The sequence below is a fragment of the Pogonomyrmex barbatus genome, unplaced genomic scaffold, assembly GCF_055798465.1.
Source record: "Pogonomyrmex barbatus isolate J1 unplaced genomic scaffold, ASM5579846v1 scaffold1, whole genome shotgun sequence".
Classification (NCBI taxonomy): domain Eukaryota; kingdom Metazoa; phylum Arthropoda; class Insecta; order Hymenoptera; family Formicidae; genus Pogonomyrmex; species Pogonomyrmex barbatus.
This window is the reverse complement of record NW_028297098.1, coordinates 4,712,613-4,729,839: the sequence shown is the minus strand read 5'-3', so window position 1 is coordinate 4,729,839 and position 17,227 is coordinate 4,712,613. Positions and strand designations below refer to the sequence as shown.

Genomic DNA, 17,227 nt, shown 5'->3' with positions numbered 1-17,227 from the left:
GAGGAGTCATCGATCATAATTAGCCACGTGGAGGTACGCGCGTCGCGCAAATTTCGTTATTTTGTAATTGGAGAGGGCGCGAAAAACGTGCGACAGGTATGAAACTTTTGGACAGATTTCAGAGATATTTAGACGCGTAGACGAGAGCAATCGTTCCGTAAATCTCAGCCGCCGTGTGCAAATGCCGCGCCAGCTAATCGTAAAACATACCGTGCTAATTAAGACTTCGCTAGGGGAACGTTATCTTTCCAGCCGATGTAGGATAGGGGGAGGGGGAGGGGGGGATCATTTTGCAGGGCGATGTAACTCCCGTATTTTATTTGAACAGCGCTAATTGGAGCAACGCGAACGAGAGCACCGGTTCCCTTTCGTCAAACACTCGACGAGCCGCGAAGGCTTTAGAAATGTGGAAGTAAGAGGTATCAGTTGCAAGTTCAATAGTATACACGTAAATCCGAGTTGTAAACGTCATTAGGAACCGTTTGTCTCGTGTCTTCTGTGTAAACTGTGTAATCTCGTGGGATATTCTATATCTATCGTCGCTTCCTGCTCTTTGTAATATCGAATGGCAAAGGAGCGATAGACACGCTTATCCCTGGATCGTTAAAAATAACAACTAAATAATAATAATCAAGTGATCGGTTCTGAATCACGCGATGAAATATCTTGCCGGCACGAGAGGACTCTGCGCACCTTTAATAATCGTTTAACTTTTGGACAGATTGACGGTGGTTCCCAGACATATTGAATTTATGTAGATTAATTACATCGCGCGGCATCGAAGCTGAAACTTGCTAAACGCGTTAAACGCGCGTATCGAGTGATAATCGATATCTGCGATATCGAGTATTGCGATATTTATCGCAATACTCGACAGTTTTACGCAATGCGTTATGTCGAAGTAAAATTACATTTTATTTTCGCACTCAATATTCCGTACATCAAATATTTAAACAATATCAATTTTCCCTGTCATCCCGGTTAAATCAGGATCTACACGAAAATAAACAAAATAAACGTAGTTGATAATAAATTGATATATTGAATGATAAATTGATTGTCTAAATATACTGACAATCTTTCAATCTGAATAAACATATAATACGCATAATGTAATATAAATAACTCAACTAGCATGTACGCTCGCGACACGTGGGAATTTACGATTGAATTAAAGCTGTTTAAAACGTAAAATCCGATTGACAATACAGATTGATAATATTACGTTTAGAGTTTAATTTTTCCAGGATATCGCGCTTGATCTCGAGCCACAAATAAAATTGAGAAATGTACGCGTTTACTCGACGCGGTAAATTAAGCACGATAAAAGATAAAACCTGGTGTATGTATGCACTTGGTTACACGATAGTATCATCGATCGTGTTTACAATGTTACCGGTTCGTGCAACCATTAATACCTTAATGCAACCCCAGATACACTCGCGCGAAAGTTTATTCGGTTTATCGAGAACGGTCGCTAACGTCGATTAATCGCACGTGAAACGTGCGGCATGAACGTACGGCAGATTAATCATGGTATTGTTACGGATGTCAATCATGCGCAGCTTCGTCTAATCTGCTTATCGAAGGCACCTGCGGGTTCTTCGTGGCGTAAGCGCAATCGCGTCGAAAATTCGATGAAAATCAACGAGAATACAATGGGAATAATCCTAACAATCGTGATTTCCGGTGTAGATCGTAATTAGCGAAAAAAAAGATCCTACTAGGATAATAGACAGTTAATAATATACACAAGAGGCTGAATACGTCCGAGGTGTGCGAAACGCACCGCGCGTCTCGAATTACGTATAATGCAATTTTCCATCAATAACAATTCCGCCAGGGTCGATGTATTTGCGAAATTAATTACATCGCCGTTCCCGTCGGGCGAAAATGTTCATTTTAATTAAACTATTGTTCATCTCCCCGTGTACATTTAATCGCGCGTAATTTCGATCAATAAAGATAGCGCAAAAGGAAAACTCGTAACGGATGGACAAGCAACGAAATTTCGACTTTCGCGTTACAAAGCCGGTGGTATTTTTGAGCCGCATACGTGAAGCTACTCTTTTTAATTAAAGCCACTGCGGATGGCAATTAGCCACGTGCAGCTTAACTGATTAACCTGGAAGAATATCTCTGAGCTCTGTTCCCTTATAGTAATCCGATGATCCGCGTTTCTGCAGTCCGCGTCTCTGTTACAGATCAAAGCGAGACTTTTGCGTCCCGGAAAAGCGGCTCATGCGAACCGAAAGTGCGGTCGGAAAAGTTATTTTAAAGCATTTGTAGCTCGGCGCTGCAGCTCCGATGGGAGACGATCGGGGAGAACAATTCGAATTTGTTCGCTTCGAGGATATAGCTTTGCCCGAATCCATCACAATCAAACTCCGCGGAGCTTTTATATAAATCATGTCGAGGCTAATACGTTTTCCAAAGCGGAAACGGCGTCGATTTCTTCCGCGAAATATCGATGCCGGCTCTCCACGTTTGAAAAATACAAAGCTTTTTACAAATCCGGCTGAAAAAGAAAAACCAAAATCTGTTAAAAGCGACAAACACGCGGAGAAGATATGACGCACCAATTAAAAATTTGCGTTCTATTCAGATTACCTGCGTTATTGAATGCTTTTACCGGAGCTTTGCGTACACGTTTCGCACGCAGTAGCGGCGGCGTAAACACGTTATGCCGACCCAAAAACAGTTTCGACCACCATCAAACGGACCACTAGTGGTAAAAATCGCGAGCGATGGAGCTTTTCTCTATCAAAGAACGAAATACAGAATGAAAAAAGCTTTCAGTCTCATACAGTCCCGGCATAATTAAATTCCATTTATTGTAATCCTCAACAGAGGGAAAAGCATGTAGAATCGAGAACAGTCAAGCAAGTCAGTGACGAGTGATGTTAAAGTAAAGTAAAGTAGCAAATCTGATTGAGAGCAACGCGGCATTATCGATGGTTCGAATCGGTCGAATCTCGCTGGTGGAATAAACTCGAAATGAAATGACACGTTTATGAGCTGATTGAATCTCGGAAAGAATGTCTCGGATGGTGACTTCTACCGATTGAAGAAATACATGGCGTCTTTATTCCGTGAAATTGAAACACAAGACATTTGTTGTGAAAAAAGGCGAATGAGGCAAATTCCACTTTTACAATATTGAATGAATATTATGTTGCTAGTCAATCCCGATCGATGTATCAGAATTTGAAAACATTTCAATAATGATTATAATAGACATTTTACACAAAATTCCACTCGCACATTATTGCGATTTATAATCTAATTAAATAAAATCAAATCTAATATTTGGATATCAAAACAAAAATTATATATTATTACATATTATTCAGAAAAGCGCAGATACGTAAATTATATAACAATATTTGTCAGAGAAGGTAATTTCAATCATCCTTTTCTCTCGATGATGCCACATTCATTCGATACTTGATTTTCATTAATTATCTTATTACGTAATTAAAAACGTGAAATGAAATTAGAAGACCGTAAATTCTATTCGAAGACCGTAACGAAAATAGCCGTAACGTAAAATCGACAATTTATTATGGCGCTGTTGATTTTAATAAAATAGAAGTGAACTGCAAACGATTCTACGAAGTTATATAGGGCTCGCCCTTGAGCAATATTAACTTTCTTCTTGGAAAGTAATACTGCACATTATAGGCAATAACCAACTACAAAACTTTAATTTTATTTAAACGTAAATTTTTCAGTAAACTCTTTTTGCTTCTAAATAAAAGTATAAAAATTTCGAATTTTCGCGATAACGTTATTTTTCGTTTGATTTCCAGGAGAAGAAAAATTGTTGAGAAAAATGATGCGCTGTATTGTAGCTGCTCTCAGGTCTTATTCGTTGTTCGTCGCACTATGCCTTTAATTATCGGAAAATTAATGAACGTGGACACGATCATAAACGCGGAAAAATAGATTAAGAAGGCAAAGAGATTTAAAGGACTTTGACGAGCATTTACAATATCGCTGTGGTCGTAATTTTGTCGTTTCGTATCAGTAAATTACTGGTTCTTGTAAAGACGGACGATAAACGATGATTAGCAAACATTGAACGCGTATAAGCGTGTATAACAACAAAATACTTTTTTCCCCCCCGAAACTAGGTCAATTCTATTCGCGATGAATTATCGTTCATAATACATTAACATATTGAATCAATTTCCATAATGAGAAGTGATAATCGGTACAAGATAAGCAGTGACGCGGAGTTGATTAACGACGCGTATGTCAATTATCTTATTATTCCCAGACTAGCAATCGACGCTCGTCACAATTGACGGAAGTGAAAGTTGGGAAATGGGAATTGCCTGTATGATACGGCACTTTTATATCAACACCATAGACTTATTTCTCGATTCTTTCTCGGTCTACCAGATATACATAAAAAACTCAAAGATGCCGATATTAAAAACTTAAACTAATTCTAATTCTCAACTAACTGAAAACTATGAAAGTTATAGAAATCGATGTAAATGGGAAAACCTGAGGTTGAAAATATAAGATAGATTAGCCTATATTAACCCGTGGGTCGGATTAAATTAAGGTTGCATTATCAAGAAGCCACCCTAAAGGCGACGGTGCGGTCATCAGGATAAAATTACGCTTTCCCCGAGAAGAGGGTTATAATGGCCGCTACTCCGAGCTGTCTTAAGACGAGCGACCTTTAGTCCCTTTCGAGGCAGATCCTTCATTACGATTGACGAGATCAGGCTCGGGAATGAACTCAAATACTTCCAGCTATCTCAGACACGCGACAGAAATATCGCTGATAATGATAGAAATGTCCGCAGAAGAGGGTGCTCGAGTATCTTACGTCTTGAGATCAATTCATATCGCGTTAATTAATCTTTCGTAGACATGAAATTATGTTGAATTAATAATAATTAGAATTACATCAGATCTATTCCTAAAAATGTTATTATCGAAGACAATATTTAATTATCTTATTCTTCGAGATTCCATTAATTATTTACATTTTGTACGCAATTCTATAAAGAGCTTTAAAGTCATCATGCATTTAAGATCATCAAATAGTTTGAACAGCTGTTGCTCCATACATTGCAGGAATATCAAACTTAATTGAAAAGAGGAAGAATTAAAGTTATCTGGGAAACAGTCGCGTCTGCTCTCGTTGCATAACGTGAAAAGTGCTCGGAGGGATCATTTAATTTGTTACAGAGCGGGGTAGATTACTCTAATTCAAAGCGGGCTGACCCCACACCTCTTCGCAAAGCTCTCGGATCCTACAGATCATTAAGTGAGCACAAAAGCCGAGGGATGGAGGAAGAGTAATCGTGCGAAGAAAACTGCAAGCGATTCTCGATGAGGGAAAGATTTCGAAGAGAGTGAGGGGTGAGAGAACGAAGGGCAAAGAAAGGGAAGGAGAGGAGGATCGGAAGGCAACAAATCGCGATGTGACAAACAGTTATGGGTGCGATCTAACGACTAAGAAATTTCCATTAAACAGAGATCATGGAAACAAAATGAAAGATTTTGGCGGTATCTTAATTGCGCCATTTATCCTGCGACCCCTTTTGCTTACGACAGTCCAACTTTTCAGTTTGGAGTTGCGATTATTTGAGGTTATTTATTACATCATCACGATTAATTTTGAATAATTGGAGAAAGTATTAAAATAAATATTAACATATTCAAGAATTTTCTACAATACTGCAAAGTATTTTTGTATATGAAATTTTCTTTTAATTAAAATTTAATTAACAAAGTGTACGTTAAAATAGAGAAATTATTGTTAATTCAGATCTCTGTATTTGTGTTATAGAGTTTTTGACTTTACTGATAAATATAAAGTTTCAGTTTTAATGGATCGTAACAAGAAGACAAAATTATCTACTTCAAGAGAACTAACTTCATTAATTGGTTTATCCTATTCTGATATAGCATTCCGTTAATGTATCCATCTATTTTCCCGCGTTCCATTGACTATCTTGAATTGACCGAAAGCTAATTCCGGCCAGATGTGTCCAGGGAAATGCGATTAAAGGCTACGGGGTCTATCCTGCGCGCAAACGAGTTTCGCGAATCCAATAGAATAGTATGCAAGCATCGTAGATACCTAGGTACATAGCAACGATGAGATTTAATTTTTCGAACGTACTTTTCATCGAGCTCGTCGATAAGCGCAAGCGTAAAAGTTTATCTAGAGCGTGGCAAAAAGACTCCCTAAACTCGCGAGTGCCACGATCGTGTTGCCTTTGATTTCCATTCGCCGTTGGAAATCAAATGACTAGTTAGCCTTGCAGTATCTCACGTAGAAAAACCGTAGTGTATCTGATATTACTGTGAATCCACGATTAAATTAAAGGGAAATGTTTCGGCGAATAATCAAGAGTAATTTCGCGTTGCACAGAGCTACAACTGTGTAACCGATGAAGCAAATACAAAGGCCAGAAAAATAAACTGTGACAGTTACCGCGGGTCGCGTGGATCGGAAAAAATATTCCCATTTAATGCGCTTCATTTGCAAAGTCGCTGTTGATTTTAACCATCCGGAGCGGAACAATTAAATGACATTAACGAGGCGAGAAGCGCTTTCTCTGAACGTGGCAGCGCTCACGGCAACCCGGCCAATTCGAAATGATGATGCTAATGCACATTCGCGAGACGCCTAGCGTGCTGCAATCGCGGTTTAAAAGTATGCGGTAGTCGTGCCGTAGAAGGCACATTTGCGCTAGAAGTTATGCAGCGGCACAGTGGCATCCTGGCAGTACGTAATAATAAAATGAAGTTTCCAGGGAGAGACTTCTGGAAATCTCAGAATATTCGAACGTGAAAGCTTACGAACGGATTAGACTAATGATAAAATTCAATTGATATTCTTTAATCCTTCAATGATAACGACCGGTGACATAATAATTTCTGATCAAAAAGTAATGTAAATTTGAATTACTTCAGACTATTTGTAATTAAAATTATTGATGAATTATTAATTGGAATTGTATATAATATGTCTAACGAAATTAAAATTAAATTTAAAGTTTTTTTTAATGACATATTCCTTTGTATTATGTTTATGAAAAAAGTGGCATATGCAATTTCATGTTTCTCGCAGTCTTCGTGAAAATCGCAAATATTTAATCTATAAATTCTGCAAGAGAAGAAATGTCGAATGTGAAGAAAAGGTTTGAGAGATCAAAAGAGCGAAAGGTAAAAGTTAAAAGGTTGACTCATTTTATACATCGACATTTGAGTTGAATGGACAGTACAACGAAATATACAGCCGAGCTGGTAAGATAGTCTCATCACTCGCATCCGCAGTTGACAAGCTTCTGCATCAGCGGTCTGACGTTACACAAAGGATAACGAGCGGAAACCGTCTGTTAAATTGTGATTGCGAAATTCAGGAAACTGGTCGGTGATTTCAATCAACAATCGTCGAAATAAATCAAAATCTAAAAGGTCGGTTTTAATCGAACGGCTTAAATACTGCGATAACGTTATTAAATTGGAATTTAATAAATTAAGCAGCAATTACGATGCGCTTGTCGATAAGCAATTATTTCGATAATCACATTAACTCGATGATATACAGATTTTGATTAAAGCGGTTCGCAATGATTGATGCCACATTTAATTAATGATAATCAGTCCAATGTGCGATGTCAGGAATTCATAGTATCTCAATGAAATGATTTTTAAAATTAATAACAAAATGACCTTTGAAACGTACGGAAATTAATATTATTTACGAAATGGCCCCAAAATGGAAAATCTCTGTTTCATCGTGCACAAAGAGGGCAAATGATTAATGACATTTCTATTTCGCGGCGAAATAAGCTGATAAAGGTATAAATGTATCATCAGGCGTAAGTTTAACGGTGTGCATGTTGCGGGCACTTAAGTGCCTACATATTAAACAGCTCGTTGACCCGAGCATCAGCGTTATACAAAGACTAACTAGAAACCTTTTGCGGCACTTCGATTGGCACAGTTTGCCAGACTAATGACGAAACTAGGGTAGGAAAATGACTACGCGAAACTTTAGACATCGCGCGAAGGATGCCATCCATAATCATCTTGTTTCACTTTGATTAATCGGGTATACAATCGCAAAATTTACTTGACGCAACGTAGTTTATTAATTTCGAAAAACAACTCTATCATCACCGCAGCAAAAAAGCAAACTTTACTTTACTTCATTCGAAAGGAAGGAAGGGTAACAATGAAAATAATGTAATTTCGTTTTTACAATTTTCACCTCCGCGATAGCAGGTATAACGTGAAGATTACCGAATGTTTAAGAAAATTAAGAAAATTTTATGATGCTCTTTGTCTCTCGATTAACTTTTTTATGAGATTCAACATCCTCTAAATCTTATTACATCGCTGCGAAGGAAGCGCAGCACGCCGAACGGGGAAGAGAATTGTAAAATGCAAATCCAGATAAATTTGTTATCACAGAGCGCTCCCTGCATCTAACCAAATCGTTTTGTTAATCGAAATCGAGCCTGATTAGGTCTTTCGTTTTACGTTTGTTTTATAGCGTAACAACCTCGGCCTAATCTAATACCAGCAAACTGAGGATGCAGTTACGGTGCATTACAGTTTCCTAGACGTAGCTACAACACGTTTATTTCTTGTAGTAAATGTGAAAATCTTAGAGAAGGATCACTGTGGATTTAGGAAATTTCCGAGACAGATTAATATTATACGGCTTGATACACACGCTCCGGCGGTGCCACTTGATATAATACGCACTAATTACATAACTATGAAGGATATCTTTGTACCACAAACTACTCCAACAAGTGTTCTTGTCATGTACACAATAGCTGTATGTTGAGAGAATTCATCTTGCAAAGGAGACAGCACGAACAGAAATTTGCATATTTTTTTATAAAATATCAAATGATATAATTTAATTATTGTATACATGTAATATTATATATATGTATATAAAATAATATAAATTGGAATTTAGAGAAATAGTTAAACATAACATGACATTTCCGGATTTTTTGTTAATGTACTCGGTAATTATAATCAATTAATGTGATATATCACAAAAGTTATTATAATATAAAATGATATGTAGAATAAATATATATTGTTCTATATACATAGAATATATTAAATGATATAAGAAGAATGACATAAAGTAAACCTCTTGTCGTACCACAAATATTTATTTCGCAGTATCTCGTGTACTTGATTTAATTAGTATCTGCAATTGATTCCTAATGTCGTCAAGGAGAGTGCAGATGATTATCTCTGACTGTTGAATTAGCTTCGATGTACTCCCGATGAGATTCGCAATCCAGCACAAAGCTTGATTGGTAATTACTATGCAAATACAAGTGCGACGAGAGACAGTGAGAACGCAGAAGCGACCTGCATTTGCTTAGCGGATATTTATCGTGATTATTCACACGCGCAGAATACACATATGGATTTTTTTTTTTTAGCATGTATCGTCGACGTGATAAAGAAGTGGATAATGATAAATTTCTTCGGAATTTTAAATAAATAGATTAAAATATATAATTAATTACGATATACGATATACGAATTTTGCAACTTAATTTTGCTCGTCTTGCAAAATGAAAATATCATTTTCATTCAACAAGTTTTTTCAGTACTACATAAAAATATTATTATATTAACGTTCTACTAACTATTATTATCGCCTTCGATTTATGTATGTAGGAATAAAAGGTTATACTACGCTTATTACACAAAAAGTACTCGCTACGCATTATCCTAGGCACTATCAACTATGTAAAGAGCATTCGTGTCATAAATTTTCTTCTATTATAAAATAATTTTATCAAGTAACTCAAGTTATCGATAAAATAATTTCGAATGTTTGAGGATTTTAATATTAACGGAATCCATCGAATAATCAAATTCAGCTTGTTGATACTAGTTATGCGATACGCAAATTTCATGTTCGATCAGTATTTAACAAAAATCTGTGTCTAACATATGTTTATTCCACATTTCTGACTCGCATTCTTTTCTTTCTTTCCGATTTGATTGAAAAATTTCGAATTTATCTAGAAATTATGGAGAATTCCTATGGAGCAATTCAAGCTCTTTAAATATTCAAACGTATCCTGCAATCAATGGGAAAACTTCGATTCTCGTCGAATCGCATTTTGTGAGTACCTGCACATCTCTTGAATTAATCCTCTGCAACATGCAACAGGCGCGGCCGACGAACGCGGTCGAGTGCAAAGCGGAAGTAGGCTTGCGTGCAATCGCCGTGCGAATGGGTGTGCTATCAAATGGAACATTACATTTGACCATGGTCTATTGGCGGCCACGATGTATTTGGCAGGAATTCGTCCGGAATTCGACGTTAGCGCGCGGAGCCGCACTAATTATTTCAACAATATCACCGAGCTGCTGGAGAATTTTACGATGTAAGTGGTCGAAGCTGGCACGAGCTTTTATCGATTGCTCTCGTGAGACGAGAGCGATTATATGTAAACGGAGAGCGATGCGTTTCAGCTTACCAGGTGCATTCAGCATTTTACAGGTACATCGAGAGCGTGCAAATTGCTTGTTGACAAAACAAGCAAATACACGAACTTTTTCAGCGGCAAAAAGGTGTATTTTGTGTGAAAGATTATTTTCACGTAACGCGTTGGATTCTTCTTACACGATGTAAACTAGAATTACAGAAAATAATATTTTTGCTTTTGAATCGCGTGCGAAGCACACACACACACACACACACACACACACACACACACACACACACACACACACACACACACACACACACACACACACACACACACACACACACACACACACACACACACACATACACACATACAAAGAGAAAAGTTCACAAGAAGCGCTACGACGATGTCTCTATCAGGCTTAACTCCGTGTAATCATTTTTCGTATATTCGTGTATCAAAATGTTGGCCAATTTTATTCATGAAACGGGAATGATGAAAGGATTTCGAGGGGGAGAATTGTAGATCCATTTATTATTTTCACGAAGATATCGCGTGCCTCGCGTATCCCCCCCGCCCCGTGCTACGCATTAACATTTCTTGTCAGAGAGAAACGCGATGGTCGGAGAATAGCCGATAAGAGTGTATCGTATTGTGAAAGAGAAGGGCTCCATGGATCTTAAGCGCTCTTGAAGATCGGCGCACCTACTTCGAGTACATCCATTACAGCCCCCCATTGAAACTTGCGTGCTATACGAAATTTAGGGGAATGTACAAACTTCCCCTTTCTGTCGGAGTCGGCGGAGCACTCTGACGCAGAATATCGAAGTCGTGTGTGGCCCGATCGATTATTTTTAGAATAGGGGGAGGTAATATACGGCAAGTGGCAATGCCGAGATGGGAAGAAAAGCCAGCTCCAGAAAAGCCAGCTCGAATCTAAATTCGTTTTAAAATAACTTTTCAGGAAAAAAACGACGATCCACGGTTAGTATACGGTTAGATACATTCCATCCCCTCCGACGGAACGCGAATATCTCGAGAGATCGCGACCACGAGCGGTGGTCGGAATTTCTTGGGAGATGGAAGACTTCCGCGCGCGCATACTTGAAGATCGCGATCGCTAATTACATTGTTATACGTTAGCGGCGGTTAAATAAAGCAACCGGATGAGATATGGGGTACTCCGTACGGCCACGTTCGAGATTAAAACGCGCCGATAGTCCGCAAAACATACAGACACGTCGGGAAAATTTCGCTCGGCTGTAAAGAAAAATTTCTACGGACGCCACGGCGATTAAAATGATTTTCATCGAAACTGTTTTCGCGGAGAAGCGTCATAGTTGTAAAGATCAAATGTTGCAAGTTGCGAGTTGCGAGTTCGTGGAATAAGATAAATTACACTTTTTTCGCCGGTTAATCCGGTTAATCTTAATAATACCATGTTGTAGCTTCGGTGAAAATTCCAATTGCAATTTCCTCGCCATGCTATTATCGGAGGCGCATTCTCCCGACGGGGCCGAACATTTCGACCTCGCAAGATATCTTAAAAGTATTGCCGGGAGGAAAGGCGGAACCGTCGTGCGAGTAAAGTTTTCCCCAATCCAAATCCGATTTATCTCATAGATCCGATTGGATCTGACGCATGAGAGCACACGGAAAAACCTAGAAAATTTAAAGAGAAATTTTATTTTGTCAAAATGAGAGTATCTCGAAGGTTCTAAGCTCGAAGTCTCTTTTACATCTCCCTCCGGGCAGATATTACGTTAGTTCATTCGAATTCAAAATTATATACCAGTTTTAATTGCCTCGACTTTAAACGAACTCTAATCTTTGCAAATATATCGCTCTTTGAATTACATTGACCGATATTTGATCACAAAAGACATCTAAGAAAATTTGGAATGTAAAAAGAAGTTGAAAATAGTATAATATTGGTTTCGGTAAATTTTCCGTTATAAATATAAAATGCGTGCACTATAAATAAATATAAAGAAGTTATTTCCATATTTTTACAACATAGAAATGTAAACTAATATAAATTTTGTATTACGATATACATAAAAAGATAATATAATTTATTATCATAATATATTTAATTAAATATAATATAATTGAGATAGATTTAGGTTTTTAAATCATATAAAATATTGCTATTTCAGATATGTAAGATTATTAATGACGTTTTAAGTATTTCTCTAATTTAATAGTACTTTTAATTGAATATGCGGCACACATTCCTTATTTATATTTTTTAATTAGTGCTATATGAAAGAATCAATCGGAAATATTTATTCAACGTACTTCAATGGCTAGTTTGTTCGATTTAAAATAACTCCGTAATAGAGACAGTTCTTCAAACTTTTCTCAGAAATTTCATTTTAAGCGTATCTCTCACCATTGAGTTCACAATGTAAGAAACTTTCGCAGTAAAATGAAAGCTTGAAAGACGTAGCCGCGGGAATACACGTTTATTGTATCTGTTTTCACGAAACGATCGACGACGTAAGCGGGACTTGCTGAGAACTTACGACTGTCTTTTCGAGACAGGAAAATTCGTCCGATTAAAATTCGATCGAGACAATCTTCGGTGAATATCATGAAGCTCGTGCGAATTCCACCCTGTCAAAAAGAGAATTTCGCGGAGGTCTGCTCGCGGCGCATCTCCAAAGTTTCTCGGAAAATTCGGAACTCGGTGATCGCAAACTGCGGAAACGTTCCGTACGGAGATTAAACTTCGCTTCCGCTCCATATCCACGACGGTTAGGATCCCCTACGATCCCCGACGAGAGAGTCAAGCGGACGCGCGACTTTTCTCGGCGAGCTACAGCACTCGAGCAACTGTAACAATGTATGGAACCACCTACTTCTGATTGCATTTGTGAAAAGAAATTCCTTCCCCATCTCGCCATCTCGAGATCCATTAATGATACTCGCTATGTAGGGCAGCTGTGCGGTCGGAAAAGTTTTTAATGCTCTTTAATCCTACAAAAGAAAGCTACATTCGTTCGCCGTAATACTAGAATAAGTAAAACTATCACGTTGACCACTAAGTACTTTTTAATTAGTACCACACTTAGCACTTTTTAATAAGTCCGTATTTGCATAAAACTTCTGGCAATATTAGCAATGTAAGACCGCGGCCTCTCGACTTTTTATAACATTTCAAATTGAACTCCCGCTCCCTTTCTACATGCACGTCAAATTTCCGAGATGTAAATGCCGAAACGTAATTTCTTTCAATCTTTCCATGCAAATTACAAATTTCCTGTTATTTTCTTACAAATTTCTGCGTTTGCTGCAATGTATATTTAGTGGCTGCGAGCTCCATTTTCAAGCTTCTTTTCTCTGAGTAACAGGATACACTGCGAGATATGCATTGGCGAACGTTATGATGTTTCGCTGTGTACAAACAAAAACGTTTTTCTTTTGGTACCGTATGGTAAGTTTTAACGAATGTTTTGTCTCTGAATACGAGGAGAATTAATTTGTTCATCGCGGTGGAAATATCAAAGAGCACAATTAACAAATGCTCCTTTTGATATCTTTAGTCATCATTTATGCGACATAAATAATTAATAAATTCCACGCATTAGGTGACTCGAGTTTAATTGTAATTATGTCACATGACAGACATCCATCACGGTTTACATTCTTCGATATTATAGTTTCTCGTATTTGTATCACGCAGATAATCTTCGCATTCAAAATAAGCTTCGTACTTCTTTGCACGCGAGACATTAAATGCACGCAAAGATATTTTGCTTCTAACGGCGCGTTTAGAGAAAATGTCGCGAGAAAGCATTTTAAAGACATTTCTGTAATTGCTTTTAATGGACTGGCATTACGGTACAATTTCCAAGAAATATATGTATAATGGATTCTTTTATTACGCTAAAATTTAAAAATCACCGGAAGTTACATTTTGAAAAAGTGTCAAGGATCCTATTATGAACCTTCAATCCGTTTCTCTCATGTGATTCTCCGACTAATAAGCATCGATCTATATTTAATAAAGTTTCCAGTGAAAAACTGAAATATGTTCGTGATCGCCTCCAGGAGATTGTAGAACTCTAAAAACATTTAATTTCACCAATGAGAACGCGAGCCAACCGATACAGGCAGCGACATTCAATCTATCGCCGCTCTTCCGAAAGTTTGGTCTTTCGGCGGATTGATCGTATCGATTCCAAGTCGCGATTGTGTCGTCCAAGCCGCCTCTCCCGAGCGATTAGAGATTCCAGGCGAGTACGGTACTCGGCTGTTTAAAGGGCCTCTTAAACTTCGCTCCGATGAAAAGTAATTTTTACGAATCGTCGCTCACGGAACTTGGCGACCGACGTATCCCGTGACGAAGAACTCGACATCTCTCTCTTTCTCTCCCTCTTATAACCGCTCCCCCCGCAGAATTGGATTTCCAGCGAAAGTACGCGATTTTTCTACTCATCTTTTGTAGAAAAAGAAATAAACTTATACGTCTATCTCTAAGAACTCTAACTATAATTTACACGGTATTTTACATGCAGTGTACAATTTTATCACATGTATGATCTTTCATATGGAGATTATTTCAGTGAAAAATAAATTTTTATACAAAAAATAAAAATAATTTTAATTGTTAAAATATTAAACGTTAATATTTTCAAATATCGATACTAAAAAGCTTATATTTTAAAACTAAATCATATTGCATATTAAAGCTTATAGATTTTCATAAAAAGTTTATGAAATTACATAAAATATTCACTCCTATAGTATATTGCGAAATATAAATGTAAAAATACTTCGCATTTATATTTCAAAATTATCTAAAAAACTATTCTAGTATTAATATTTAATATTTAAAAAGTTAAAATGTTGTTGAAAGATATATTGCAGCTTCACTCGTGAAAAAGAATTTTTCTAAACGTATGAAATGTTCTAAAATACGAATTAATTAATTTATATTTAGCGCAATAAATATAAATTAATTATCGTCATTAACGTACGCGTTTTTTTATAAAATTATTATATATAGGATTTGCATATATATAATTTCGAGTTCTCTTTCATATTTCTCTTGAATATAAAAATATCCTTAAGTGCCTTATAGATTTTGATAACTCTATGTATCTTGCCATGATTACAACAAGAACATGCACAAAATATAAATCACTGTGCGGATAAGCGATGATATAAATTAAATGTAGCGATTGCGGATACTTAATCTTGTTTCGGACTGAAAAATATTTTTTGCCCTTTTTATAGCCCTCGGCTTATATTTCTTTCGACTAATCATTAATAATCAATCTACTGGAGAACGCAATAGGAAAATTAGCATTATCGTGCCGATAACGACTAAAATATACGAGAACCTGTTGCGACGATAGAAAACTCGCTCTGGCAGTAACTGCGATTCGCGAAATCCTCCATAAAGTTCTACGTATCGTGCGTCTCAGAAAAGTTCCGAGACTTTAACTCACTTGTGAAAAATACTAGGAAAGTTCGTGAAAACCGAACCGACAAAATCTAATTCCAATTTTTATATATAGCTCACTTCTTCCAAATAGAAATTTTCATTCCATTCAAACGAAGTTATTATTCACGATGCATTTAACCGTCGAACCACGAGCTACCCCGCCGTCGATGGATCAATTTTCCCCATTTATCTAACATCAAATTTCACGAAGATAATGCGTCTTTTCACGATACATTTCACGAGACTCACGGAGCTGATAAAATTCAGCTTTATCATCTCCTCTACATCGACTCGGTTATGATTCTCGTACGATTACACCTTCATGCCTCGTAAATTAAAATTTCCATCGTCGGTGTTATCTTTCGGGTTATTTTTACCCGCGAACTATTTCGCCGGTGAACGAATCGATTTTCTCGGCACGTCTGGCATCAAATTTCACGATGTTAAAAACGGCAGTGTAATTTGCGGTTGCAATCTGCGGTTATCACGAAACTCGAAACGCAGCGATATCCGTCGCACACTCGATACATAAAATCACGAAACAAACTGGTGGCACACGAGAGAATTATTTTTCTTCCGGCACAATTCTTGGTATTTATCGTTATTTTACGGCATCGCTCTCTTCAGCTTGGCGAAGAGAACTCGATTTTCTTCATTCACTTCCGCCCTTGGAAACAATGCCGAACGTCTCCTCACGTCAAGGCATTCGAGGCGTGAAATTTTATACCGATCTCTCACATCACTGCGTGATATTCGCGTAATAATCTCACTCGAAAGCGTTTTCTTATTTCTCCCCCAAAATCGGATTCTTCACGCGCAACGATACGTAGGACGAGAAGATATTCGCGAAGGGAAGGGAACCGTGAAGAGGGCGAATGGTGAAAGAAAAAATTTACTCATGCTGCTTCGTGCTGACGAAATGAAGAGATAACGTAAAAAAAAAAAAAAAAAAAATCGCCGACACTCAGTCATGCACAGGGACTATCATTTGAGTGTATATTCACGATTCTCGGCGGTCGTCCTGTTAACGACGGGATGGTAGTGGTGTCTGGGTACATCGTCGCTCACCTGGGGTAGAATCATGACGTGCGGCAGCTGGCGCGCCTCGCCGCGCACTGACTCTCCCTCACGCCCCCGAGAGCGGGCGACGCGTTCTCCACGGCGCGCGCCCCCGGAATACACCCCCGCCAACCCTCTCATCATCCACCACCTCTTGTATGACTTACCCCGTACGCCGCTCTCTTTCTCTTTCCCTACGGGGCAAGGAGAGGAAAGGAGAGAAAAAAAACCGCCCTACGGGGGTGAAACG

The 17,227-nt window shown here is 37.9% G+C and overlaps 2 protein-coding genes across 9 annotated transcripts in view; one reads left to right on the top strand and one right to left on the bottom strand.

Moving 5' to 3' along the window:
* Dop1 (dopamine receptor, D1) overlaps positions 1 to 17,073 on the bottom strand; it is an 80,949-nt gene extending 63,876 nt beyond the window's left edge. For 2 of the 7 annotated variants that reach the window (XR_016140325.1, XM_011647276.2), the window contains exon 1: positions 16,987 to 17,053. Coding sequence is in view for 2 of the 7 variants with exons in the window: in XM_011647276.2 (XP_011645578.1) it covers positions 16,987 to 17,001 (15 nt within the window). In the remaining 5 variants the exon portion in view is untranslated. Of the gene's footprint in view, positions 1 to 16,922 lie in introns of all 7 variants that reach the window. The other 5 variants (XM_011647275.2, XM_089081407.1, XM_089081397.1 and 2 more) reach the window with 5 other exon arrangements.
* The window catches only part of LOC105432457 (uncharacterized), a 116,288-nt gene that overhangs the window by 45,924 nt on the left and 53,137 nt on the right, over positions 1 to 17,227 (top strand). The gene's annotated exons all lie outside the window — the stretch shown is intronic.